Here is a 25,683-nt window from a genome sequence, read left to right on the forward strand (position 1 = left end):
CTAGATGGCACAGTGGATAAAGCACTTGTCCTGGATTCAGGAGGACTTGAGTTCAAATCCAGCCTCAGGGGGGCAGCTAGATGGCGCAGTGGATAAAGCACCAGCCCTGGATTCAGGAGGACCTGAGTTTAAATCTGGCCTCAGACACTTGACACTTACTAGCTGTGTGACCCTGGGTAGGTCACTTAACCCCCATTGCCCCACCTCCCCCAAAAAAACACAAGCAAGAGTAATAGAGAAGGGGGGCAGCTAGGTGGTATAGTAGATAAAGCATCCGCCCTGGATTCAGGAGGACCTGAGTTCAAATCCAGCCTCAGACACTTGACACTTTCTAGCTGTGTGACCCTGGGCAGGTCACTTAATCCTCATTGCCCCAAAAAAAGAGTAATAGAGAAGACAGGAGGGAGCAGGCAGCTGATTTTGTTAGGGAGGGGGAATGGGTTAGGAACATGTTAAGTTAGAAGTTACAGCAGTTGTTCAGTGTAATTGTAGAGCTGGCAAGTTAGATCAATGCATCTAGGTTTGTGAAAGATTGGAGCTGGGCCTCTTGCCAAGAAATAACAGTGGAAGCTAATGAAGCTGAGGAGAACATGAGAAGAGAGGAAGGAAGCAGTGAGGCTCGAGCTCAGGGAAACATCAGCTCAGGGTAGTAGAGGGAGAAAGTATTCACAGTGGAGATAGGAAAGGAGCAAGCGGATGAGTAGAAAGAGAACCTGCTTGAAAGCTATTTCAGAAGCCAAAGCAGGAGATGGCATCAGGGCTATCTGAGTCATCTACCCCGGAGGTGTCAAGTATGTGGCCCACAACGCACCTGAGTCACCGGAACCAGATTAAAATGGATTTAGGAAATTTTTAACAAAATAAGAGGGGCAGCTAGGTGGTGCAGTGGATAAAGCACCAGCCCTGGATTCAGGAGTACCTGAGTTCAAATGCAGCCTCAGACACTTGACACTTACTAGCTGTGTGACCCTGGGCAAGTCACTTAACCTCCATTACCCTTCAAGAAAACAAACAAAATAAGAAAAAGTGTAATGAAATATAGATGGCATTTCATTTTAAAATCAAATTAATGGGGGCAGCTAGGGGGCGCAGTGGATAGAGCACCAGCCCTGGGGTCAGGAGGACCTGAGTTCAAATGTGGCCTCAGGCACTTGACACTTACTAGCTGTGTGATCCTGGGTAAGTCACTTAACCCCAATTGCCTCACCAAAAAAAAAATCAAATTAATGTGTGGCTGGCAAGGTGCCTTATGTACAAATTAGTGCGCCCCATTTCTATGTGAATTTGACACCGCTGGTGTGCTCTATCAGCTACTGCATAGAGGCTAAAGAGGAGGAAGTTTGGAAACAGGCCAGTGAATTTGGTGATTAGGGTCCAGCAGTGACCCTGGAGAGAAGAAGTGGTGTGGAATGGATCTAGAAGCCTGATTTCAAGTGATAGCAACTATAAAATATTCATTTAAGAAACTCAGCTGTAAGAGAGAGAGAGAGAAAGCATTAGCTAGAAGATTGGCAATGGGATAAACCAGAGTTCTTATTTCTTCTTCCTTCTAAATATGGGAGAGAACAGCTACAGTTTACTACACCCCTGTGGAGCTGTGGCATTCACATTTAGGAGGGGATCAGCCAAGACATCACTTTCTCCCTGCCCCTCCCTATCTCAGTTACTTTCTTCAGTCAGGGATTTGTGAGGGAAATTTTTCAAGGCTTGAGCAGTGACCTTTTAAAGTAATTACCTTTCCTTTTCTTTTAAGGTTCATAAGGGATCTATACTATATTGTTTGGGTAAAGTTTTAAGCCTTTTTGAGGTAAGTTAACAAGTTCTGTTTAAATTTTAAATTCTAAAAGCATGTTCAGAATATCGTTTTCTCCTGGTGACATATACATTGTCTAAGTTATTATGTGAGGTGACGGTCCAGTAGCAACTCTTCTTATACAGGGGTCACATTCTGGCAATTTCACTTCTCTGGAAGAGGAGGTCACAGGGAAGCAGGAAAATAAAAGGTGTCATGAGCGCTTCAGGCCTCAGTTCTTCAAGCTTGGCTTACTGGTCTTCAGCCCATGACAAGCTAGAAGGAGGCAAGGGATGAGTGCAGAGATGCTCGGGACAAGCTCATTGGGAGCAACAGGAAGTGGCTGTATCTAAGCTGACAAGAAGGGAGAGGACAAAAGTCATAAATTTGGCCCAGTGGAAAGAACGGGGTAGTTTGGAGGCACTTTAGTACAGGGCTAAACATCCCTTATGTTCATTCCCTAAAAGAGTCTGTGGGCATCACCAATTATTTCCCAGTCAGTGGCAACCATATAGTACAAGTCTCCAGGGTATTGGTATTTGGCTTTGCTTGAGGGAAGAGCTCCCAACTCAAAGCTAGCAGAAATGGAAATCTTTCCATATAAGCCATGAATGAACTTACTCATTCCATATTAGGCAGCTTTTTAAAGATAGCAGGGATGGAGATTCCATAGCCTCCCTCAGTGATCCATCCCAGGTTTTAATGCTGCTGGCCAAGTTCTGCTCTAATTTGAACCTACTAATAAGTTGTATTGTCACTCTGCTTGCAACCTAGGACCTTCCTTTTCAAAACATGCCTCTTTTGTCCTTATAGAAAGTGATTTTGTATCACCTGAAAGCCTTTGCAAATGCTGATATTTGATCACACTGGGAGTTGTCATTTATTTCTGAGAATAAAATAATAGTGACATTTCTTTAATACTTTTAAGCTCTACAAATTACTATACATACTTCATCTCATTTGTCAGCAGGCTTGGGTTTTAAACGTTAACATTTCTAGAAAGCAAGGCATTGATGTTTAAGAGCTGGAATACTGACCCTTAAGGATGGATATCTGATTGCTTGTCAGAATAGTGTATGTAGAATGTGCATGTCAAGGTAATATCAGTAGCAAGACAAGTTAATATACAGCTGGTTTTAAGTGAAAGAGGGTTTATGCTTTGACTTATTCCTAGGATGAAGAGAAAAAAAGAGAAGCGCTTGAAATGTTTGAGGCATCTTCTAATCAGGGATGTTTAAATAGTTCTTACCTCCTTTGGGAAAGCAGCCAGAAGACTGCTGTAAGTAACTTCGACTACTCTTTCCCCCCTACCCTCCTTTACTTTGTATAGGTCTTCTACCTGTGCATATGTTTCTTCCAGTACAGTGTCAGATCTTTTAGGACAGGAATTGTTTAGCTTTTGTCTTTGGGTCACCAGTATCTAGTGTTCTGCCCTTAATAAATGCTTATTAGTTTATTAAAAATGAAAATAGTGTGTTCTTATTCAAAACGAGCTTTTCGATATGACAAAAGCCATATCAAAAGGACAAAGAAACTTCCCCTATCTCCTAGACTAGACCTTTCCAAACTTAAGATCTCTGATATAGCATAGAGCAAAGCTTCTTAAACTGCAGGTTACAACCCTGAATGGGGTCCATAACAGAATGTGGAGATCGCAAAAAGATTTGGCAACAGTAAAAGGTTTTGTATACCTATTTTATATGATCCTGGGTATGTAACCCAGGGTTGAGTAAAAATTTCTCTGGTAAAAAGGGGTCACAAGTGGAAAAAGTTTAAGGAACCCTGGCATAGAGGACTCTGAAATAGTTTTATACTGGCAGCACTTCCCAAAATTTGAGGCTTTTTACATAGTGATAGGGACAATGATGGGCCAAGTCATGACACTCTTAAGGGAACATAGAGTAGAAATGGTGTAGTCACATCTAAGTTCTACAACAGAAAAAAAGGAAGATAAATTCACTGTGATGTTCTTCCATTGACAGATGTCAGACCCTGGAAGATACCTCCAGAGCCTCCGGAAACTCAGGGACTATGCAACCAAGGGCTGTTGGGAAGCACAGGTAAAATCTTCTGAAACCAAAACATTGACTATCTTTCTACTCTGGTTGCCAGTTTATATTTCATAAGTGTATTTTATTTTAATCATTATATTTTATCTCTCATCTCACAAAACCCCGTGAGTTATCTAGAATAGATATTTTACACATTTTACAGATGAAGTCAGTACCCCTTCTTGGATTAAAAACCAAGTCGTCTTAACTCACAGAAGCCCAGCATCTCCTAGTTGGTAGAAACCTGAATGGCCATCTTGTGTAGCTACTGAACAAGTATTCCCTCTGTGAGATCTCCAACAAGTGGCAGCCAGGCTGAACTTTAAAACTTTGAAGGAGGGGGACTCTCACGACCTCCCAAGGCAGCCCATTCCACTTCTAAATAGTTCTAGTTGTGTGGAATATTTTTTTCTTATATTAAGCCTACATTTTTCTCTTTGCCACTTCCAGCTACTGCTCCTAGTTGTAGACAGCCTCTGGGGCCAAGCAGAGCAAGTCTGATCTCTCTTGTACATGAGTCCTCACATAGTGTTCTTTCTTTCTTTACATTACATTACCTAAGGATGGGGGGCAGCTAGGTGGCTCAGTGGATAAAGCACTGACCCTGGATACAGGAGGACCTGAGTTCAAATGCGGCCTCAGACCCTTGACACTTACTAGCTGTATGACCCTGGGCAAGTCACTTAACCCTCATTGACCTGCGGGCCCCCCCCCCCCCAAAAAAGAGCTTACATTACCTAAGGATGGAGAGGAAAGAGGAGGACATTCCTTTCCCCTTCATCAGTCTAAATCCTAAACCTCTCTCAAAGCTCAGTTAAGTCCTATCATCTTTAAGTATTTTTTATGCCCCCTTCTAATAATAATCTGCACCACTTGGAATAATCTTAGCTAGCTACTAAGTGTTCTGAGCCTGGATGTGAAGTCCAGGCCCAAAGCTCTATCTGCTGTACCACCAGCTGAAGTGTGTCCAAGGGCACAGCTGAAATAAGAACCCAGGTCCTCTGAATACAAGCTCAGGGGTCTTTGCAAGAAAGCCTAGGAGGAACCTTAGAAGTCATCTGACAGATGCCAAAGCTAAGTAGTGGAGAGGTAGTGAATTGGCCTTGTCTCCCACTAAGTTCTGAGCCAGACGGTGAGCCCAGGTCCTTGACTCCCAAGTCTATTCCTGTTTGCTACTATGAATTGCCTACATGGGAGTGCTTCAGATTCATTTTTTGTTTTGTGTTTTCTTAAGTTATCTTTAGCCAAAGCCTGTGGAAATGGAAACCAGCTTGGACTAGAAGCAAAATCTTCGAATGAAGTGGTACTGCAACTCTTTCAGGCTTCTCACCCTGTCAGTAAAGAGAACATCTTCACTGTGCAGAAGGGAATGAATGACACAATGAGGTAAGCACACAAGTATGAAGACCCAAACAGAGCATTCAGTAAGGTCATGGCAAACACGGAATTATTTTCTTTGGATTCTTGACCATGTATTTTTTGTTTATCCAGCATTATTAGGGATGAATGATTATATATAAATTCACTTTTCAACTTAACCAAAATGCCTTAATGGGGTTTTTTATTTGAATTTTTTAAGCTATTTTTATCTGTTTCATATTTCCTGCCCACTTATAATTATATTAATTATAATTTAGCATTTTAGAAATGCCTAATTAAGTTATTATGACCAATAATTAATGGACTGCTATAATTATGTCATGCCTTCAGGTTCTTTTATAAGTACATTCTATAAAGCTTTTTGTTCTTTCACTACATGCCCCCAACTGCCCTGCTTTTTTAAATGACATTTCTGATGTTTCTCTCAAGCTGTTTGACTATCTATTATCATCCCTTCTTTGCCCCATCTGTGTGCCTGTTTCTCGAAGCTGCTGGACTCTCACCCAACTATAGCCGTAGACTGGGAGACCAAACTAAGCTTGGTTGCACTAATTAAAATAAGAGTATGTATGTATGGGGCAGCTAGATGGCGCAGTGGTTAAAGTGCTGGCCCTGGATTCAGGAGTACCTGAGTTCAAATCCGGCCTCAGACACTTGACACTTACTAGCTGTGTGACCCTGGGCAAGTCACTTAACCCCCATTGCCCCACCAAAAAAAAACACAAAACAAACAAACCAAAAAAAAAGAGTACGTATGTAGTCTTAGTGACAGACCAAAGATCTCTTTCAAGTGCATGAGTTTTTTTAATTCACTTCATGACCATCATTTTGACTGCCCAGAGACCTTTATTACTTCCTAGTTCTGGGCTGTGGTCTAGTTAGTTCAGTTTCCTGGATAAGTGACTTCCAGATAAATGAGGTATTATTGCTGTCTACTCATTCCCTTAACATATCCCTAAAGAACTTCTTTTGCATTGTTGAATAAATTTCTCTTTTTCTCAGAAAACTTTCTGATTTTTACACAACTATCTTGAAATGTAGATTTTCAAACTGAATAGCCAACTCTAGTGAAGGTTTTGTCAATGTCATGTAAAAGCAGAAAATGATCCTTTAGCCCTTGTTAAAGGGTTAACCCATGGGCCTGAGGCTAACAATCCCTTTATAGAAATTCAGACACACTTCACTGAGCAGTGTTCTTGTAGATGTAATGGAGGATAAAAAGATAGGTCTGACAGTCCAAGGAATAGTAGACCACCCCATGACCAATTCAGGTTTGTGATCTCTTTGGAATAGATCATTTCACCCAGATTAATCACTTAGCATCTTCATGCATCATGAAAGCAGTCACCTAGACCGTAGCTTGTTTATTTGCACAAGTTGACGCAGCCACAGTCAAGGTTGAGTTTAGAGTATGTTTGTTTTATGAAGTTTCCTCCTGTGGGGGGAATATTTATATTGGAGATTTGTTGGCTTTATTAAGTATAACTCTCTTGATACTTTTGCTAATGTAGACTGTGGGTGTGGGTGCTGTTTTCATAGGTACATTTTGATTGACTGGCTAGTGGAAGTTGCCACCATGAAAGATTTTACAAGCCTCTGCCTTCACATGACAGTGGAATGTGTGGATCGTTACCTGAAGCTGAGAGTGGTGCCCCGAGCCAAGCTGCAGCTGCTAGGGATTGCTTGCATGGTCATCTGTACCCGGTGAGATGCCTACCTGCTCCCAGAGCCTGCAGTGCTGCCTAAATGTTCCTAAAAGAGGATGCTAATGATTTGGGGGGTTTTGTTTAGTGGCTGCTAATTTTCTACATCTGTATGAACCCTGTGGTGTGCTCTATGACATGAAAAAATCTCCAGAAACTCAGAAGCGGGCTATATAACATTAGATGTGGCATTTAGGCAGGCATTTTCACCTTTTAGTTCTGAAGCTCTTTTTATACTTTATTCTGACATGTAATCCAGTTGTAGCTTTTTGTTGTTGTTGTTCTTCTAGAGGTTATGGAGTAGGTATCAGACTTAAGATTGAGGAGAGCTGCCAGCTTCTATGTCCTCATTCATTTTCTAAGGTCTAAAACCTGACTTCTCAAATTTATTCCATTTTTACTTTTAGAATCTTAGACTATTTCTATTAGTGCAGGCTAAACATCCCAATGTTTACATCCCATCTGTACAATATCCCTTACAATAGCCCCTACTTCGTTCTTGGAAGGGGAGCTTGTTGTTTCACAAGATGACTTGTTCTATTGCTGAACATCTCTCATTTCTTTACATGAAAATAAAATGTCTTCCTGTGATTTTCACCAATAGCATTTAGTTCTCCTTTCTAGAAAAACACAAAATAAACCTGATTCCCCTTCAAGTATCTGAGGGACCATCATGTAAAGTGACAGTTATCATCTAAATCTGTCTCAGGATAAATCTGCCTGATTTCTTAGACCACTGCTTATATGACGTGGTTTCCCAGCATATCATCGTCTGAGATACTTCTTTCAGATTTTCCCTAATTTTGTCAATGTGCAAATGTGGCCCCCAGAATTGAGTATGATGCTCCAAGTATTATTTAATGTATGGAGACTAGAACATGACTATACCCTACATGCCATACTTTGGTTGATGAAGCAGGTGCTATTGTTGAAATTCTTAGCAACCTCTTCATGTTGTTGATTTACAATAAAACAAAACCTTCCCGGGTCTTTTTTTTTTTCCCGAGAAAAATTTTAAACTTAATAACAGTTACAAGAAGTGCAAGCAAAATAAGTAATAAAAGCCCCAAATTAACAAAACTTTGTACATTTTTTAAGTTCTCTCACTTTAAAAAAAAATGGCTAATTATTTACCAATTCTATTCATCCTGTTAAAAATCACCAAAAAGGGGGGCTGCTAGGTGGTGCAGTAGATAAAGCACCGGCCCTGAATTCAGAAGCACCTGAGTTCAAATCTGGCCTCAGACACTTGACACTTACTAGCTGTGTGACCCTGGGCAAGTCACTTAACCCCCATTGCCTGATTGAAAAAAAAAAATCACCTTTTGGTTTTATTTATTATTTCAGTTATTCTCCAGCTTTCCACTGTCATGATGTTAAAAATCTGACTTCTCTCATTTGGTGTATTACTTTGTTCCTTTTCTTTGAATGTACACTCACCTCTTCTTAATATAGGCAATCAGCACTATAAATTTAACTCTTAGTGCCTCTTTAGCTGAAACCCATTGATATGTAATATCAGTGCTATCTATGAGGTGATCTACTACTGTTTTTATCATTTTTTTTACCTAGACATTATTAAACTCCTTTGTAAAGCTACGCCCTTTGATCATATTATAATTGTTTATTTCTAGTTTAATTTATTGTTGTACCCCACCATGGAAAATGGCCAACATGTAAGAGTAGTTAATCAAAGACTGGGCAAGAAGCATCAAGGTCCATATAAGGAGCCAAGCAAGCATGACCCAAAAGGCCAGGCCAGACTGGTACTAGAGTTTCTTAGGAATACCAAAATTGAAGAGTCCTAAGACAAGCAAGCAGGAAATGAATTGCCATAGGGGAGAGAGGATGGTGGGGATAGGGAACATGTGCAGAGCAAGGAGAACAAATATGGCCCAAAGACTTGCTCCTAGGTCTTTGGCCTAATCATGTGACTGGGCATGCTAACCAATTCTTATCTCAGTAATGGATACCAAAAGTCATGGACAGATTATGATATATCTAGGAACATAAGTTGAACCTCTTGAAAAATAGTGCCTGAGGGACAGCTTGGTGGCGCAGTAGATAGAGCACCGCCTCTGGAGTCAGGAGGACCTGAGTTCAAATCTGGCATCAGACACTTGACACTTCCTATATGTGTGACCCTGGGCAAGTCACTTAACCCTCATTGCCTCACAAAGAAAGGAAATGGGGAAGAGAGAGAAGGAAGGAAGGAAGGAAAGAAAATTAAAAGCCAGAGAGGCTAAATCAGCCCCAAGATCCTTGAAGGAACTTTTCTTCAAGTGTGGCTTTTTCTCTCTCAATTCTTTAAGGCCTTTTGGGGTTCTGAATGATTATTTTTTTATTTTCAAATGGAAAGGTTAGATTTGCTGGAAAACTGATTTTGGGACTAAAGCCTCTTTTTCCATTTTTATAAATGTATTCCAACTTCTAGTCATTTCTTCTCCTCCCCCCAGGAAAATCTGGTAAAATATTGATTGATTAGGAAGAAAGGGCGCGCGCGCACACACACACACACACACACACAAAGGGGGCAGCTAGGTGGCACAGTGGATAGAGCACCGGCCCTGGATTCAGGAGTACCTGAGTTCAAATCCAGCCTCAGACACTTGATACTTACTAGCTGTGTGACCCTGGGCAAGTCACTTAACCCCAATTGCCTCACACACGCACACAAAAAAAAAAAAAAAGAAAAGGAAGAAAGGAGGAAGGAGAGGACAGTATATAATTTCTGGTAGTCTGGATTTTTTCTCCTTGGTTTTGTCATTTAGTAAAATGTGCTGGGAGAATTGAACTGAAATTGATCCATGTTGGATTGATGTTGGATGTTTCTATTATGGAGTCACTGGGTTTTTTTGTGGGTGGTTTTGGGGAAATTTTTCTTTAGTAATTATTACTCAAATTATTATGATGGGATTTTTTTTCCTTTTTCAATGTTTCCTGGGGTTCTAGTACTTCTGAGGTTTCCTTTCCTGGGCTTGTCTTCCAAATTTACCAGATTCTCCTATTTCTACGCTTACTTTTCCACTTCAGCTGCTATATCTGCTTTTTTTATTCTACTTCATGAATTCTGCTTTGGGCCATATCTGTTGAAATATTTAACTTCTCTCTTCTGTTTTCCTTATTTATAAGTTTCTATTATCTCCTCCTGAGATGTATGTTCTATATTCAGTTATTCCTTAAATTTTTCCCTTTTTAAAAAGCCATACAATTTTTAAAAATTAAATCTGAATTATTCTTTAGTTTATTATCTCTTTGGTGAGTTAAAATTTTTTAACATCTCATAGTAATTTTGATCTTTTCATGCATTTCTATTCCTATTTTTGAGGGAGAATATGAGTCTAGCTCATTTTTTATTAACTTCTCATCAAACTATCTTCACAGAAGCATGCCATATACTGATTTTAACACCAAAATAAATACAGGACCCCACAGTTATCCCTTTCAACTTGTTTGTCCCAGCCTTTCAGACTCATTTTGAATTCTAACTAACAACCATTGTATTAAAACCTTTGTGCTTATACTCTTCAGTTTAGTAGCTGCTAGAGCTGCTTGTTCATGGGTGCAACACAGTCCAACCTATGCTTTAAGAAAATTGTTTTAGCCACTGGGTGGAGAAGACAAAGACACTAGTGTCAGAGACCAGTTAGGAAGCTATTGCAGTAGCCCAGGTGACAGAGGATAAAGGCCTGAATCAGTGGGGTCATTTTGTTAATGGAGAGAAAGGAATTAATGGTGAGAGATGATATGGAGGTAGAATCAACCAGACTTGATAATTGGTTGAATAATTGCAAGAAGTGGGAAAGGAGAGTGAAGAATGACTCCAAGCTGGTGAATCTTAAATAACTGGAAGGATGGGGGTGCTCTCAACAGGAATAGGGGAGGTAGGGCTTGGGGGAGAAAGATGATGAGTCTGTTTTAGACACGAAGAGTTTAAGATGCCAAAGAGAAATCCAGGGGCAGCTAGGTGGCGCAGTGGATAGAGCACCAGTCCTGGAGTCAGGAGTACCTGGGTTCAAATCCGGCCTCAGACACTTAACACTTACTAGCTGTGTGACCCTGGGCAAGTCACTTAACCCCAATTGCCTCACTAAAAAACAAAAAAAAAGGAGAAAAATCCAATTGAAGATGTCCAGTAGGCAGTTGCTAATACAGGAATGGAGCTCAAGAGAAAGCATCTTTTATTCAGAAGATACATGATGAATTTTTCATTTTGTTGCCTTAGAGTCATTTTGTATGAACATCAGTTACAGCTTACTGTTTCAGGTCATCCAATACCCATAAAAAGCTAACAGTGTATGGAAAGAAGGAGAGTCCTTTGACTTTCAGCAGACTTTTAAAATCTCTGGTCCAAGCTTTTTCCCATTCTTTCTGTACAGATTCTAGGGTGCTCAGAGACAGTTTAATAGAAGAAGCGGAAGTTTTGTGGACGGTTTAGATCATCTGCTACCAGACAGTTTTCTTTTTAACCTGACCTAACTTCCTTCCCTAATATATCTATCATTGTTTTTCCTTTTATTCCTTTCCTCTTCCCCAACCCCCCACCCCGCCTTTTTTTTTTTTTTCTGTCTGTCTTATGGGCCCTAATGTATATTGTTCAAGTCTCCAGTGGCTCAAAAGGCCAAAGAAGTCATTTCATCTCTTATTGTCTCATAATACTTTTTCCCTGCCAAATATCAGCACTTTCTGTAAAGTCCTGGTCATCACCAAACCCCACAGGCTTTCAACATTTAATTAAAGTGTGGTATATGTCTTTTCATATTTCAGTTTCATTAGCAAAGAGATCTTGACAATTCGTGAAGCAGTGTGGCTAACAGATAACACTTATAAATATGAAGATCTAGTAAGAATGATGGGAGAGATCATTTCTGCTCTGGAAGGAAAGATTCGAGTAAGTTATGGATTTTTAAATTAGAGCTGTACTTCTCTCTGTTTCTGAGCGATTCTATGTCAGTGAGAGGGGAGTCATCACTGGCATTCTGATTAATATTAGTCAGGTGTCACAAAGAGGCAGCCTAGGGGGCAGCTAGGTGGCGCAGTGGATAAAGCACCAACCCTGGATTCAGGAGGACCTGAGTTCAAATCTGGCCTCAGACACATGATACTCACTAGCTGTGTGACCCTGGGTGAGTCACTTAACCCTCAATCCCACCCACCCACCCACCCCCAAAGAGGCCGGGGGTGGGGGCAGCCTTTCCCAGAGTGGGGAGGGTTAATACAGAATCAACAATTGGGTTTTCACGGTAATGACACTAATGTGTTTTGGTTAGGCAAAGAGGTGTTCTAGAAATAAGTTTCTCCCTATGACTACCTGTCCAAAGTACAGACCTGTGTGCTGTAGTGGTACCTTTAGATTTAGTTTTATAGGACAGTATCAAGAAAGGAAGGACTCCCCATATTTTTATTTGGGGTACTAGGAAGTGCCCAGACCACAGTGAAGTGGAAAATCAATATGGCATTTTAGGTAGGACACTGAACTTGGAATTGCTAAGATACAATCTGTGTTCATATCCTGCCTCAGAACGTAATAGCTTCTCTATGCCTCAGTTTCCCCATCTTTAAAGTGAAGGGGGGGAAAAAATAACATATATATATAAAGTGAAGGGGTTGTACTTGATGACCTCTCAGGGCCCTGCTAGCTCTAAATCTGTGATCCTGTGAATTTTTCTTTTTCATGGGCATGATATTCTAAGAACGTGCCCATTTTTAAAGTCATCTTTCTCATGCTTTATTTTTGGCAAACAAATGATCCAGGGCTCTCAGAGTGCCTTTAAAGTGCAAACTCTAGAAGGACCTATCTGGAAAGCCTTTGAGTCCAGGGCCAGTGACAGCCTGTGTGTGTCTTCTGAGCACCAGCCTCACTAAGTACAGAAAGGCTCATCACCAGAGACAGCCACAGAAAGTAATGAAAACCATTGGCTCAGATGTAGAAAGAGTATGTTCTACATCCACACAGGGAGCCCTGCTCTGATGAAAGCAGGACTTCTTTCGATACACACTGCTGTTGACTCTTAATCCTGAATGTGTGGCAATAAGAGTTTCTAAGGATCTATGCAGCAAAATTGTCTTTGTGTTCCTAAAATAAAGTCTTTTGAAGGTAGATTTAAATTCATTTTAGAGACTGACTTCCCTTTCTATATAGTAGGTTACTTTAGTTACACAGAGCAGTATTTGCTATTGAGATCTGAAATCATAAGTTTAATAAATTGGAGTGTTCTCTCTTTTATTAGATTCCTACTCTTGTAGATTACAAAGAAGTGCTAGTGAATGTAGTCCCGATAGAGAGAAGAACTCTTCACCTGTACAGCTTTATCTGTGAACTCTCCCTGTTGTATACATGCCTCTCTGTGTACTCTCCAGCCCATCTGGCTGCCGCAGCCCTGTTGCTGGCCAAGCTGATGCACAGGCAAGGTGAGACATCATCTATGATAATAATAGCCCACATTTGTTTACAGTTTACAAGGTTCTTTGTATCCATTATCTAATTTGATCCTATGAGGTAAGTAGTCCAGGTGCTATTTTCCTCATTTTGTAGCTGAGGAAACAGGTTCTATCTGGGAGCTTGTGACTCATCTCAGTCACACAACTGATCCCACCTGGAGTGCACCTGTAGGGCAATCTAGGTACATAGGGCTGATGTGGAATTTTACAATCATAACATTTCATAGCTCATAAAATATTTTCATATTTGTACCTCTGGGGAAAGGAGGAAAGTACAGGCTTAACTAGATAACTTACAGGTGGGACTGGAAGCTCCCAGACTGTGTGAAATCTCAGAAGGGGTTATAAAGAATGGGAAGAAGTGAGACACAACCAACAATTTTGGTTTTACAGCAGTGATCCAGAGTGGAGTTGTCTGTATGTACATGTTCCTCTGAGCTCCCTGGGGATGATGCTTTTTATTTGTAACTGGTTAAGGAGATGGATTCATGAGTAGACAAATAGCTAACCCTTACTGTGTTCATTTACTCTCCCATCCCCATTGTTAGGTAGGCAGGGAGAGGAAGAATGTGATTTCCTGCCTCATGGATGATGGCACTTGAGAGTAGAAGTGACTTCTATGGCTTCATAGATTCTGGCAGGATCAGGACAAAGAGTGAAAGGAAGTCATGGTTATGCCTATTTAGGTATTTCTTGAACCTGTTTCTTCAGCCCTGAAGCAGCTCTTGACTCTCTCCAAAGTTTTTCTCAGTCCTTCCAGGCTCATCTTCATAGGTCTGTGGGGAGAATAGAACTTCTTTCTCCCGTTTCTCACCCCTTCACCCATCTCCCCCACATAGAAACAACTCTCGTCCCAGTCATTACAGGAAGATTAAAGAAACCCCTTGACTCCTCCAGGCTGATAATGAGACTTTGCCCCCAGCCTCACATCCCCAAGGCAGCTGCAGCACACTTCCTTTCCCTGTAACATTCTTTGCATTGTACTCACATCATTCATTATTCTCAAAGTGCACAAAGAATTCTGAGGGAAGTCTCAGACTGCCTCCCATATATGGCTTCATGTCCTTTTGGTCTGGGTAGTACTGGTCACAAACCCAGATTCCTGAATTAAGCAACATGGTGGTCTTGGCAATCATGCCTATTTCCAATGGCAAGTGCTGAAGAGGGAAAGCAAGGGAAGAGGCATTACTGGGTCTTCATCTAGTCAAGATAACAGTCTCCTGAGTGGGATGCTAAGAACTGATCTGCAGTATCTAGTCTGTATTGTCAGAATGACGTTATCACTGTAATTCCTCCCTTAGCCCTCAAGCATGAAGTATTCTCTTATTGACAGACTGACCTGGTTTTAGAATTTGTCTAATTCTTTGAATTTCTGTCAACAGTTAGCTAGTAGGTGAGCAAGTTTTAATAAGAGAATTGGAATGTGTCCAAAAAGAGCTCTCCATCCAGTGTGATCTCTCTGTGGCCTCATTTAATGACAACCAGGTTGTCATTGTGATCATCCATCCGTGTAAAGACCCCCCTCTAAGGAACTGAAGTCCCTTTTCTGATTCCTTTTATGGCTTTGTTGGTCTCTGCTTGTACCATCAGATCCAGGGAAGAGAGGCCCTGATACAGCCTACATTGATTAAACTGCAGGACCCCTGCTGCTGACAGAATATTATTGAAATAGGGACACTTGAGTCTTTGGGGACTATTTCTTAGCACTAAAAAACAAAATGCCCTTGAGTGTTGTGATGTTGTAGCCCTACTCCTTTGTCTAATTCCGACCCTCCTCTTTTCCCAGCACATCCCTGGACAAGTCAGTTGTGGGAATGCACTGGATTCTTCTATGAAGACCTGATACCCTGCGTTTTGAGCCTTCACAAAAAATGGTAACTTAGTTTAAAAGTTCACGGTAACTTGAAGAGAAAGGAACTATATGCTGATATTGTTTACCCAACTTCTGAGCAACACTGTGGCCTAAAACATTTTGCCCAAATAATCTGAAGACACTTGTTCAGTAGCAGACCACTTTGAGCTTGCACAGATTGTGCTGCACACAAGCCTTATTTGTACTGGTGCTAAGCACTATTACCCAGCATTCCAAGAAAGCTGTATTTTTTTTTTTATTCCAGTGGTTTGGTGTCAGTGATAAATGCAAGGAATCTAAATGAATAAGCAGAATAATAATGATAATAATAATAATCCATACCTTACCAAGAATGGCTTCTATGCTATACAAAGTTTTATTCTGTCAAGCGAAGTGGGATAGACCTTGAAGTAATGGTTCTTTTAGCCTCTTCTCTAAGACTTTGCACTCTTTGGTGGCCAAATTGTGACATAGCAGGGGACAGCTAGGTGGCGCAGTGGATAAAGCACCGGCCCTGGATTCAGGAGGACCTGAGTTCAAATCTGGCCTCAGACACTTGACACTTACTAGTTGTGTGACCCTGGGCAAGTCACTTAACTCCTCATTGCCCTGCCCCCCCCCCAAAAAAAGTGACATAGCAAATCGTTTCAGTGATTGAGAAACCTCCATGAGAATACCAATTGTTCAAAAAAAAGGTACTAATGTTGGTCTTTCTTTGTCTCCCTGGCTACCCCTCCTCTCCTCCCCCCAGAATAACTGATTGGGTGATGAAGTTAGATGGCACCTTCTTGGGTAGCACTTTGACTTCTTTCACAGCCAGCTCCATGTTCCACAGGGACCTTAGGTGATTGTCAAGGGCCTAGTACCAGTCTATCAAATGTATTTCCCAAACTCATTGAGAACATCTGGTTTTCTGTCTAGTTTAATATTGCCTTGTAAACCTTCATTGTCACTGAAATTACAGTGGCTAAAATCATGAGTACCAGACAGTCACTTAAGTTTTCCTCCTCCTGTGCCTTTTTTTCTTAGCTTCCATGATGATGCCCCAAAGGATTATCGACAGGTTTCCCTGACAGCTGTGAAACAACGTTTTGAGGATAAACGATATGAAGGAATTGGACAGGAAAAGGTACTCTTATTTGTCTTTGATGGGGCCTGGTTTAAGAGCATCCAGATTTGGGAGAATTGTGTATAACTGAGCTTACCTGCTCAAAAACTAGATGGTACTTTGCATTTATCATTCATGTATTGGTACTAGAGAGGATGAAAAAGGAATGAAGAAGCACTATTACTGTTTATCCTTTTTTTCCTTAAAGGTAATGGGTTATGGCCAGTTGTGCAAGTTATTAGGAGTGAAGCAAGAGGAAACAGAACCTTCTTCCTCCCTCAATGTGGCAGAAATTCAGACCTTTCTCAACTCACCCTCTGGGAAAAGAACCAAAAGGTAAGTAAGATTCATGTCCACACTGAGTCCTTTTTACTGAGACTCTTATTTTCTCACCAGAGGGAATATGTCCTCCTTTTTAGATTTTGCCCCTACTTTATTTTAAGATCAGTATTTTTAATGCATTATTTATATCAGGAATGGATTTTTTTTACTACTTTTCTCAGAAAAGGAAATAGATCTAGTTGTAAAGAAACTACCAAGGGAGAAAACTTCTGTTCCTGATGGATTCATAGGATAATTCTGTCCAACTTTTTTTTTTTTTTAGTGAGGCAATTGGGGTTAAGTGACTTGCCCAGGGTCACACAGCTAGTAAGTGTTAAGTGTCTGAGGCCGGATTTGAACTCAGGTCCTCCTGAATCCAGGGCCAGTGCTCTATCTACTGCGCCACCTAGCTGCCCCTCTCCAACTTTTAAAGAACAGCTATTAAGCAAACTACACACCGGTCTCAAAAAAAAAAAAAAGTAAAGATAGGGGGCAGCTAGTTGGTGCAGTGGATAGAGCACTGGCCCTGGAGTCAGGAGGACCTGAGTTCAAATCTGGCCTCAGACACTTAATACTTAACTAGCTGTGTGACCCTAGGCAAGTCACTTAACCCCAATTGTCTCACTAAAAAAAAAAAAGTAAAGAGAGGAGAAGAGAGGATGATAGCTTGGGGGGAGGGGTAGTATCAAGATCTTTAAGGATCTAGCTGTGTGACCACCCTGGGCAAGTCACTTAACCCTCATTTCCCTGCCCAAAAAAAAAATCTTTAAAGATTGAGAAAAGAGCCAGTAACAACAAATAGGAATAGCTAATATTTATGTAACACTAAGGTTTCTAAAAGTATTTTACATTCATTATCTCATCTAATCCTCATAACAACCCTGTGAGTTAAAAACTAGAATATCCATCCATTTTACAGGTGAGTAACACTACCCGAAGGCTAAATGAAGTTTTGACATAGCACAATAGCTAGTAAATGCAACAGAATTTGAAGACCAAGTTTAGTGTGTTAGCGGCTACATCATGCTGCCTCCTCTGCCGGTTACATAGCATCACCTCAGTTGAAGGGAAGAAAATGAAGACCAGAGAGAGGAGGTGATTGAAAGAACAAGCTCCTCTCAGATGTGAGAGGGGATGGGATGAGAGGTGTCAGTAAAGGGCTTGACCTTAGTAAGAAGAGTCACCTTGGTGTCCAAGACTGGACTGAACTGAATAAGAGAATGGAGGAGTTGGGGAGAAGGTAATTTGAAGGCCTTTTAGTATAGAATACGTATCTGTCTGTCTTTGGTTAAGCAGGAGGTGAAGGCATCTTTGGAGAGAGAGCAAGTAAAGGGGAGAGGAGGTGGCACACTAGGTTTGAGAAGAGAAGATTGGCAACACCACACAGAGGTTCCATCAGGAAAGAATAGCAAGACCGCCAGGCCACAATATAAAGATCCATTTGAGATGAGATAACCTATTGGTAGTGGGCCGAGTGGGCACACTTGTGTGGCTTGTGCCGGTGGCTCCAGTAAGAGCAAGAAAAATGGGGGCGAGGAGGAATGGTTGGTGTTCATACATTCATTTAACAAACACTTAGTGATGCTTGCCCTGGAGGACCAACAGGAGTACATGACTGTAGAAAGGTCACACAGCTAGTTAGTTAATGGCAGTGTCAGCACCAGAATCTCCATCTCTTGACCGCCAGGCCAGGGCTCCTGTTCTGTTTTTGGCTTTGTCAGGGGAGTCTCCACTGTACCACATTTCCTGCTCAGTATTTCATTTGGACTGTGTTCTCCTTCCTCAGAAGAAGGGAAAACAGCATTCAGGAAGATCGGGGCAGTTTTGTAACAACACCCACTGCTGAATTATCCAGCCAAGAGGAAACACTGCTGGGCAACTTCCTGGACTGGAGTTTGGATTACTGCTCTGGGTATGAGGGAGACCAGGAAAGCGAAGGGGAGAAAGAAGGAGATGGTAAGTGCCGGGACACACGAGTGAGGGACCCAGGTCCTTTGTTACTATGCGGTCACCTTAGGGGCAGCTAGGTGGCGCAGTGGATAAAGCACCAGCCCTGGATTCAGGAGGACCTGAGTTCAGATACTTGACACTTACTAGCTGTGTAACCTTGGGCAAGTTACTAAGCAGAGCCTTGTTTTCTCAATGCTGAATAGTTCAAATGTTGGGTGATGACAATTCATGACCTTTGTTTAATGGTGTTGAAGACTATTTAAAACATGCACCTGTGGATGACTGTTTCGGCTTTTTTCTCATGCCCAGAAGAATAGGCATATTCTTGCTTATACGTCATTATTTTTAACAACACTGGAGAAAGGCACAAATTGTAATTTCCATTGAGAATTATGTCTCTTCCACTGTTTGGTCAGGCTAGGCCTCTACTGTCTGTACAACCTCAGCTCGATGTATATTTATGCAATAACGTCTTCCCAGTGCTGTGAGATAGAGACAAATTTGAATTCTAAAAATCAGTATTTTAATGTAAGAACTGAATATACGTAAAAGAGATATATAAACAACTAATAAATATATATAAAAGATCAACATCCATTGCCCAACAGATACATAGTCAAATGATATGAATAAACATAATCTTACGTGTGAGTGGGCTTTATGGTTATCATTTTCAACGTCAGAATGGAGACTGCTGCCTCTAGTATCCTAAAAGTGTGTCTTCCTAAAATAAAGAGGATTGAGTTCATTGTGAATAGAAAACTGATGAGGTTCTTATGGTCAGTGAGTGCTATATCGATGCTCCCTCCTGAACTTTGAATGATGGAAGACAGTCATTCATTCCTTCCCACAACAGGGCCCTTAGCATCTTCTGTCAGAGACAATGTCCTGGCCAAGACAGTGTAAGGTTGGATCAAGTGGTGGCATATCTGATATTCCTACCTACAATGAGTTTAATTCTACAGGTGGGCTTTTTTTTCTCTCCGTTACTACCAGTTGCCTTTTTCTTCTGTTTTGTTCCTCTAGTCACATCTCCCAGTGGAGTCCTCGACGTAACTGTGGTGTATCTAGATCCAGAACAGCACTGCTGTCAGGAGTCCAGCGATGAAGACAGCCGATTAGAGGACCATTGTAAACAGGACTCGGCACTGCCACCACCGCCAGATCACACGCATGCGGAGAAACACTGGCTCCTTTTTCAGGACAGGAGAGAGGCCAGAAGAGAAGTGACCTCAGGCTATTCCTCAGTCAACAGCACCAGCCCTACATCCTCCTCCGTGGAGAACAGCTTTGGAGCCTTTATCAAAACTACCTCAGTGCTGTCCCCAGGCAGTGACCCGAACACTCACCCATGTACACCCACCTACTTGGAATCATGTTTACAGTCTCTTCACACCAGTCCCGTTGAGAGCAGCCTGCACCGGAGACCAGTGAAGAGGAAAAATGTGGCTGAACATAGTGACAAGAAGAACTTGGGATTCTGGAGTCTGTGATTGTGTGTGTGTGGTGTTTTTCAATTTAAATGTTTACTAAAAGGAGAATTTCTGTAATGCCTTCTAAGGGTTGTGGGGGGAGGCCAAAAATGTATGCCTTGTAAACTCTAAAGGCAACAGATGTACAACTTGCTGGGATCTGCAAACTGGTGACCTCAGCACGTGGAAGATAGAGAAAAATCACTGTTGGCACCAAGTGGAACTTTCTTCCATTTAGTCCTATGCAAAACAAAAAGTGTACAGTTGAACTCTCCATCCAAAAGAAGCGTACCAAATCCTTCTCTTTGGCGATGTAAGCCCAAAGCAATCATGCCTTATTGTGTTAAGAAGTCTGTTTCCACCACCTCTTCTTTCTGTGGGGTGAGGTCTGCTCTCCTGGGAAATCAGAGGCTGAACATCCTTCTCACTGTTCAGAAGTGTTCTCACTTAAGGTCTCTTTTCCAATGTAATTCTTCACTAAGTAAAATCTGATATCCAGGCCCAATCCAGGGCCTGGACAGTTCTAAGCTTAAGCAACATTGAATATAAAGGTACATTCCCTGGGAAATGCCTTACTGATTTTGCCCTTCAGAGTGACAGGAGACAAACTCCCCCTAGCATTCAGCATGGTTCTCTGGTGCAGTGACTCTATCTACAGGGTTTTGCCCGGGCCTTGGGGAACAAATACTCTCATTCAGACAGGGTTCTAACCCCATGGAGCCCTAGAAATGTGTCTGGTGGTGGCAGAGGCTAAAAAGTATGGTATAGTTCAGCTAGCTTAGTACTCCCTGTCACTAACCAGATTGTTTGAAGCCTTCACTGCCAAGTGCCTTCCCCACCAACTTTCAGCTCTTTACAAGAGTTGGTCTTTAAAATAAAAAAGTCAAATGCCTTTTTTTTAATAACCTCATTACTGTTTGCATCTTACTGTCCCTACATCCAGTGTTGGTGCCAAGAACTGCTCTTTATACAGTGGGTTTTAGGACCACTCTTAGTATATAATTACCATTGCACTGCCCTCACCTAAATGCATCCTTTAAGATGAAAATAAACTCCATTTCAAAGGGAATAGGATTTTTTAAATTATTATTCCAAGCCCTATTTCCAAGTGGCATCATGACAAACATATGCTGAAAGCATTTTCCTCAAGATGTGATTTCTTCAACCAGTTTTCTGCCTGGAAATGACCAAATGGATTGGCAAGAAACAAAAACCAATGTAGTTTGGGGTTGAAGGGTTTTGTCGTAAATTGTCTGATGGAATAACACTGAAACTGTAAAGTGATTGTTTACTTTTATAAATAACTGTGGGTGAAATGCCAGTTTTTTAAGCGTCCCTTTAACTATGCAATATTGAAGAAATAATGTGTGAGCCAATAACTTCTCATTCTACATTTTCCCTTGGAATTCGTGCATCAGACAGGATTTTTATGGAAACGTGCCTAGGGATGTGATTGTTTTGAGGCTGAAACTCAAAACTAAAGGAAGTTTCAACTAATTCTAAATGAAAATAAAAAACACATAGGCCATGAGGGTGTTATTTGTGAAGTTTAAGGCCCAGGTCACTGGTTTCATTGAAAAGTTCTCTGACAATAGCAAATCTGAGGTAGCCGTTGGAAAACAGCTTTTTCAATCTGCTTCCTTCCCGCCCCCAACCCCTACAGCCTTCTAGAGGGATCTCAGGTTAATCCAAATTCCTAGCTTTGCTAAACTGGGTAATTATGGAAAGAAACACCAATTAGTTCCACTATTCTCACTTGAGCTTTTTCTCATATTGTAAAAAAGAAACAAACCTATGTTGGTCCTACTTTTAGAAAATTATGAATATAACGTGAAAATCAAGTCCAACCACAGGAAAAAAAATTACCTGGTCCTAAGTTTATCAACCAGAAAATTTCAGGCCCTTGAAGATGAGTTGGAATATGAAGTTGGCTGGGCTTGAGAGATTGGAGAAACTGGAAATGAATTTAAAAATCACCACCATGAACAAAAGAGGCAACTACTTTTTTCTGCCTTTATTTTTTCTTCCAAAGCCCTGAACCAGGCATCTCTATGGAGGGAAAGGGCAGGGAATAGCATTGCCCAGCTCCACCAGGATCCTACATGTTTCAGTATAATGTAGACCTAGGAAGGAGGCACTGGTCAGCAGTAACCGACCTTCCACTCAATATCATTAACGTATAGTGATGATAGCAGGGTTCAAAGGTCAGCTTCTTACTATAGGGAGTTATATCTGGGGAAACAGCCTGAAGTGTATCCAAATTTAATGTTCTACCACCTACATACTAACCAAACTAGACTTCTGAGAAACCATTGTGTCACTGAATTCTTGATGTTTTCTCCCATTTTTTTCCAAACTGGCTACCAAATTCTGAGAGACTGATAGATCTAAAACACAATTTTTTTTTTACATATAAGGTATTTTATTTTTTCCGTTACATGTAAAGATAGTTCTCAACTTTTGTTTATACAAGCTTTACAATTTCAGATTTTTCTCCCTCCCCTCCCTCCCCCCTCCCCTAGACAGCAGGTAATCTGATATAGGTTATATCTATATATCATATCCATATCCATATAGATAGATAGATATATACACATAATAACAATCCTATTTCTGCATTAATCCTGTTACAAGAGAAAAAATCAGAGCAGTGATGCAAAACCTCAAAATAGAGAAAAAAAAAACAACAGCACCCAAAACAAAAGAAATAGTATGGTTCATTCAGCATCTATACTCCACAGTTCTTTTTTTTTTTTTTCCTTGGATTTGGAGATCCTCTTCTATCACGAGTTCCCTGGAACTCTTCTGTACCATTGCATTGGTGAGAAGAATATAGTCCATCACAGTAGGTCAACACTCAATGTTGATGATACTGTGTACAATGTTCTTCTGGTTCTGCTCATCTCACTCATCATCAGTTCACGTAAGACCCTCCAGGTTTCTCTGAACTCCTCCTGCTCATCATTTCTTACAGCACAATAGTATTCCATTGTATTCATATACCACAACTTGTCCAGCCATTCCCCAATTGATGGGCACCCCCTCAACTTCCAATTCCTTGCTACCACGTAAAGAGCAGCTATAAATATTTTTGTACATGTGGGTCCCTTTCCCCCTTCCATGATTTCTTTGGGAAAAAGACCTAAAAGTGGAATTGCTGGGTCAAAGGGTATGCACAGCTTTATCGCCCTTTGGGCATAATTCCAAATTGCTCTCCAGAATGGTTGGATCAGTTCACAGCTCCACCAACAATGCATTAGTGTTCCAATTTCCCCACAGCTTCTCCAACATTTATTATCTTCCTTTTTTGTCATTTTAGCCAATCTGATAGGTGTCAGGTGGTACCTCAGAGTTGTTTTAATTTGCATCTCTCTAATCATTAGAGATTTAGAGCATTTTTTCATATGGGAATAGATAGCTTTGGTTTCTTCATCAGAAAACTGCCTGTTCATATCCTTTGACCATTTCTCAATTGGCGAATGACTTGGATTCTTATAAATTTGATTTAATTCCCTATATATTTTAGAGATGAGGCCTTTATCAGAAGTACTGACCTCAAAAATTGTAAAACAATTTTTAAACCGACTCCAGATGCAGCTTACTGTATAGCACCAAAAAACTTCCACTGCCCTTCAGCCAAGGCACTAGACATCAATGGAAACTTGTTTGCAAAATGGTCTCTGGCCATTCATTGATCCAATGAGGACAAATGTGAACAATAAAAATAGTATTCTAGGGGCAGCTAGGTGGCACAGTGGATAGAGCACCGGCCCTGGAGTCAGGAGTACCTGAGTTCAAATCCGGCCTCAGACACTTAACACTTACTAGCTGTGTGACCCTGGGCAAGTCACTTAACCCCAATTGCCTCACTAAAAAAAAAAAAATTTTTTTTTAAATAGTATTCTAATCTCTTCCGGTCATTAGCATCTGTCTAGGGGCCAAAGCCCTCATTCCTAACTGTGGGCCTCCATCAGCTTGGTGGTGTAGCAGAGAGACAGGAGAAGCTGAAATACTGAGCTGCATTAGTGTCATATCCCAGGGGCTAAACTAGTAGAGATCTCCATGCCTCCAGACTTCCTCCCTGGTCTGCAGTATTGTGCTTGTGTTTCCTTCTACTCAGAGGACCCTGAAGTTTATCTGGTTATTTAGGGAGGTCAAGGCACTGGGGATCCCTTAGTACACCACGTTGGGAGAGGAGACTGGGGACAAGGCTGTGGATGGCCAATGTAGCATCTTCTGTAAACTAAACACAGAATTTAATGCTAAAAGGGATTCAGATTTGTTCCAACCTCACTTTACAGATGGGAAAACAAGCTTAGAGAGGGAACATGACCTGTTCAAAATCACACAGTACCATCCTAGGTATTCAGTATACACCAATTGGCATGTTACTAAAACACCTGGCAGGCTGAGAAATCACCAAGCTGAAATTCTCATGACTTGTACATTCATCCAAATCTCAGGCTGTCAGTTTGGGATCTCCTGGGACTCTTAGATGGTTCAGTCACATGGATTTGGGGCCAACCCTGAACACCAAGCAAAACTCACAAAGTAACAGAACTTGGTTGAAGCCTTGACCCTTTGGGAATCCCCAGCCCCAGAGCAGAATCAAACTAGTCTTGGCCTCCCTTTACAATATCCCAGTCTGCTCCTTCACACACCACTAGGCATTTGTGCACACCAAACTCATCAGTCAATCACACACTAAGCCAAGCTGAAGAGAGAGAAGAAGATGACTAAGCAGACAACCCACATAAAGACATGGAGACAGATAAAACATCCTGTATATAGCAGTTTGGCTGGATTGAAGAGGACCAATGTGTAATAAGTCTAAAAATGGAGCCTGGAGCCAGGTTGTGAAGGTCTTTAAATGCCAGAGTTTGTATTTAATTGTAGATGTAACAGGAAACAATGGAAGCTTCTTGAGTAGGAGAGTGACATGACCAGAACAATGCTGAATTTAATGCTGAATTTAACCTATTCAATAACAAGGAATTTTAAAGCTCCCAGGCAGGAAGTGACTTATACTTGGGCTTTGTACCTATTCTAGTAATCATCTGGATACCTCCTGCTAACAGAGCATCCCTGACCACCTTTCGCATTGCTGCTTGCACTTTCAGTCATGCCTCTGACTAACTAGTTGCTCTCTTCTCTGCCATTCTCAGATCCTCTCTCCATCCCTCCACCACTCCCAACCCCTCCTCCCTGGAGGTCTGTATTATTTGAATTTATTTACCCCCCAGGATATTATTCTTCCTTCCTCTATAGGTCTAGTACCTGGATCACAGTTTTCCTAGCCCAATTCCTGCCTTCATACCAGGAGACTTCAACAAATATAATCAAAGACCCTAACCGTTCTGTTCTTCAATCTAGTCAATTCTCATGATTTATTCCTATACTCCACCTCAGCAGGAAGGGCTAGCACCTCTGGTGTGAGAGCTTGCCAAGCCCTTTTCAGGGCTGTTCATCCACCTTTAGTGTCTGCCTGACTCACCCAACTCTCACCTGTGGCCCCAAGAAGTTGTAGCATGCACAATGGCCACACCTTAGTAAATCATCCCAGCAGACAGGCTAAACCAGGTTGGAGGGTAGTCATCAGACCTCAAACCTGTT

The 25,683-nt window shown here is 41.3% G+C and overlaps 1 protein-coding gene across 2 annotated transcripts in view; it reads left to right on the forward strand.

Moving 5' to 3' along the window:
• The window catches only part of CCNF (cyclin F), a 34,257-nt gene extending 12,726 nt beyond the window's left edge, over nucleotides 1-21,531 (forward strand). For both annotated transcript variants that reach the window (XM_043975873.1, XM_043975874.1), the window contains 12 exons: nucleotides 1,754-1,807; nucleotides 2,967-3,071; nucleotides 3,775-3,852; nucleotides 5,078-5,229; nucleotides 6,763-6,927; nucleotides 11,694-11,817; nucleotides 13,157-13,337; nucleotides 15,154-15,241; nucleotides 16,249-16,348; nucleotides 16,536-16,663; nucleotides 18,435-18,604; nucleotides 19,625-21,531. In XM_043975873.1, coding sequence (XP_043831808.1) covers nucleotides 1,754-1,807; nucleotides 2,967-3,071; nucleotides 3,775-3,852; nucleotides 5,078-5,229; nucleotides 6,763-6,927; nucleotides 11,694-11,817; nucleotides 13,157-13,337; nucleotides 15,154-15,241; nucleotides 16,249-16,348; nucleotides 16,536-16,663; nucleotides 18,435-18,604; nucleotides 19,625-20,091 — 1,812 coding nt within the window. In that variant the 3' untranslated portion in view covers nucleotides 20,092-21,531. The remainder of the gene's footprint in view (nucleotides 1-1,753; nucleotides 1,808-2,966; nucleotides 3,072-3,774; nucleotides 3,853-5,077; nucleotides 5,230-6,762; nucleotides 6,928-11,693; nucleotides 11,818-13,156; nucleotides 13,338-15,153; nucleotides 15,242-16,248; nucleotides 16,349-16,535; nucleotides 16,664-18,434; nucleotides 18,605-19,624) is intronic.
• Nucleotides 21,532-25,683: the final 4,152 nt, after the last annotated feature.

Source organism: Dromiciops gliroides, chromosome 1, assembly GCF_019393635.1.
Source record: "Dromiciops gliroides isolate mDroGli1 chromosome 1, mDroGli1.pri, whole genome shotgun sequence".
Taxonomy (NCBI): Eukaryota; Metazoa; Chordata; class Mammalia; order Microbiotheria; family Microbiotheriidae; genus Dromiciops; species Dromiciops gliroides.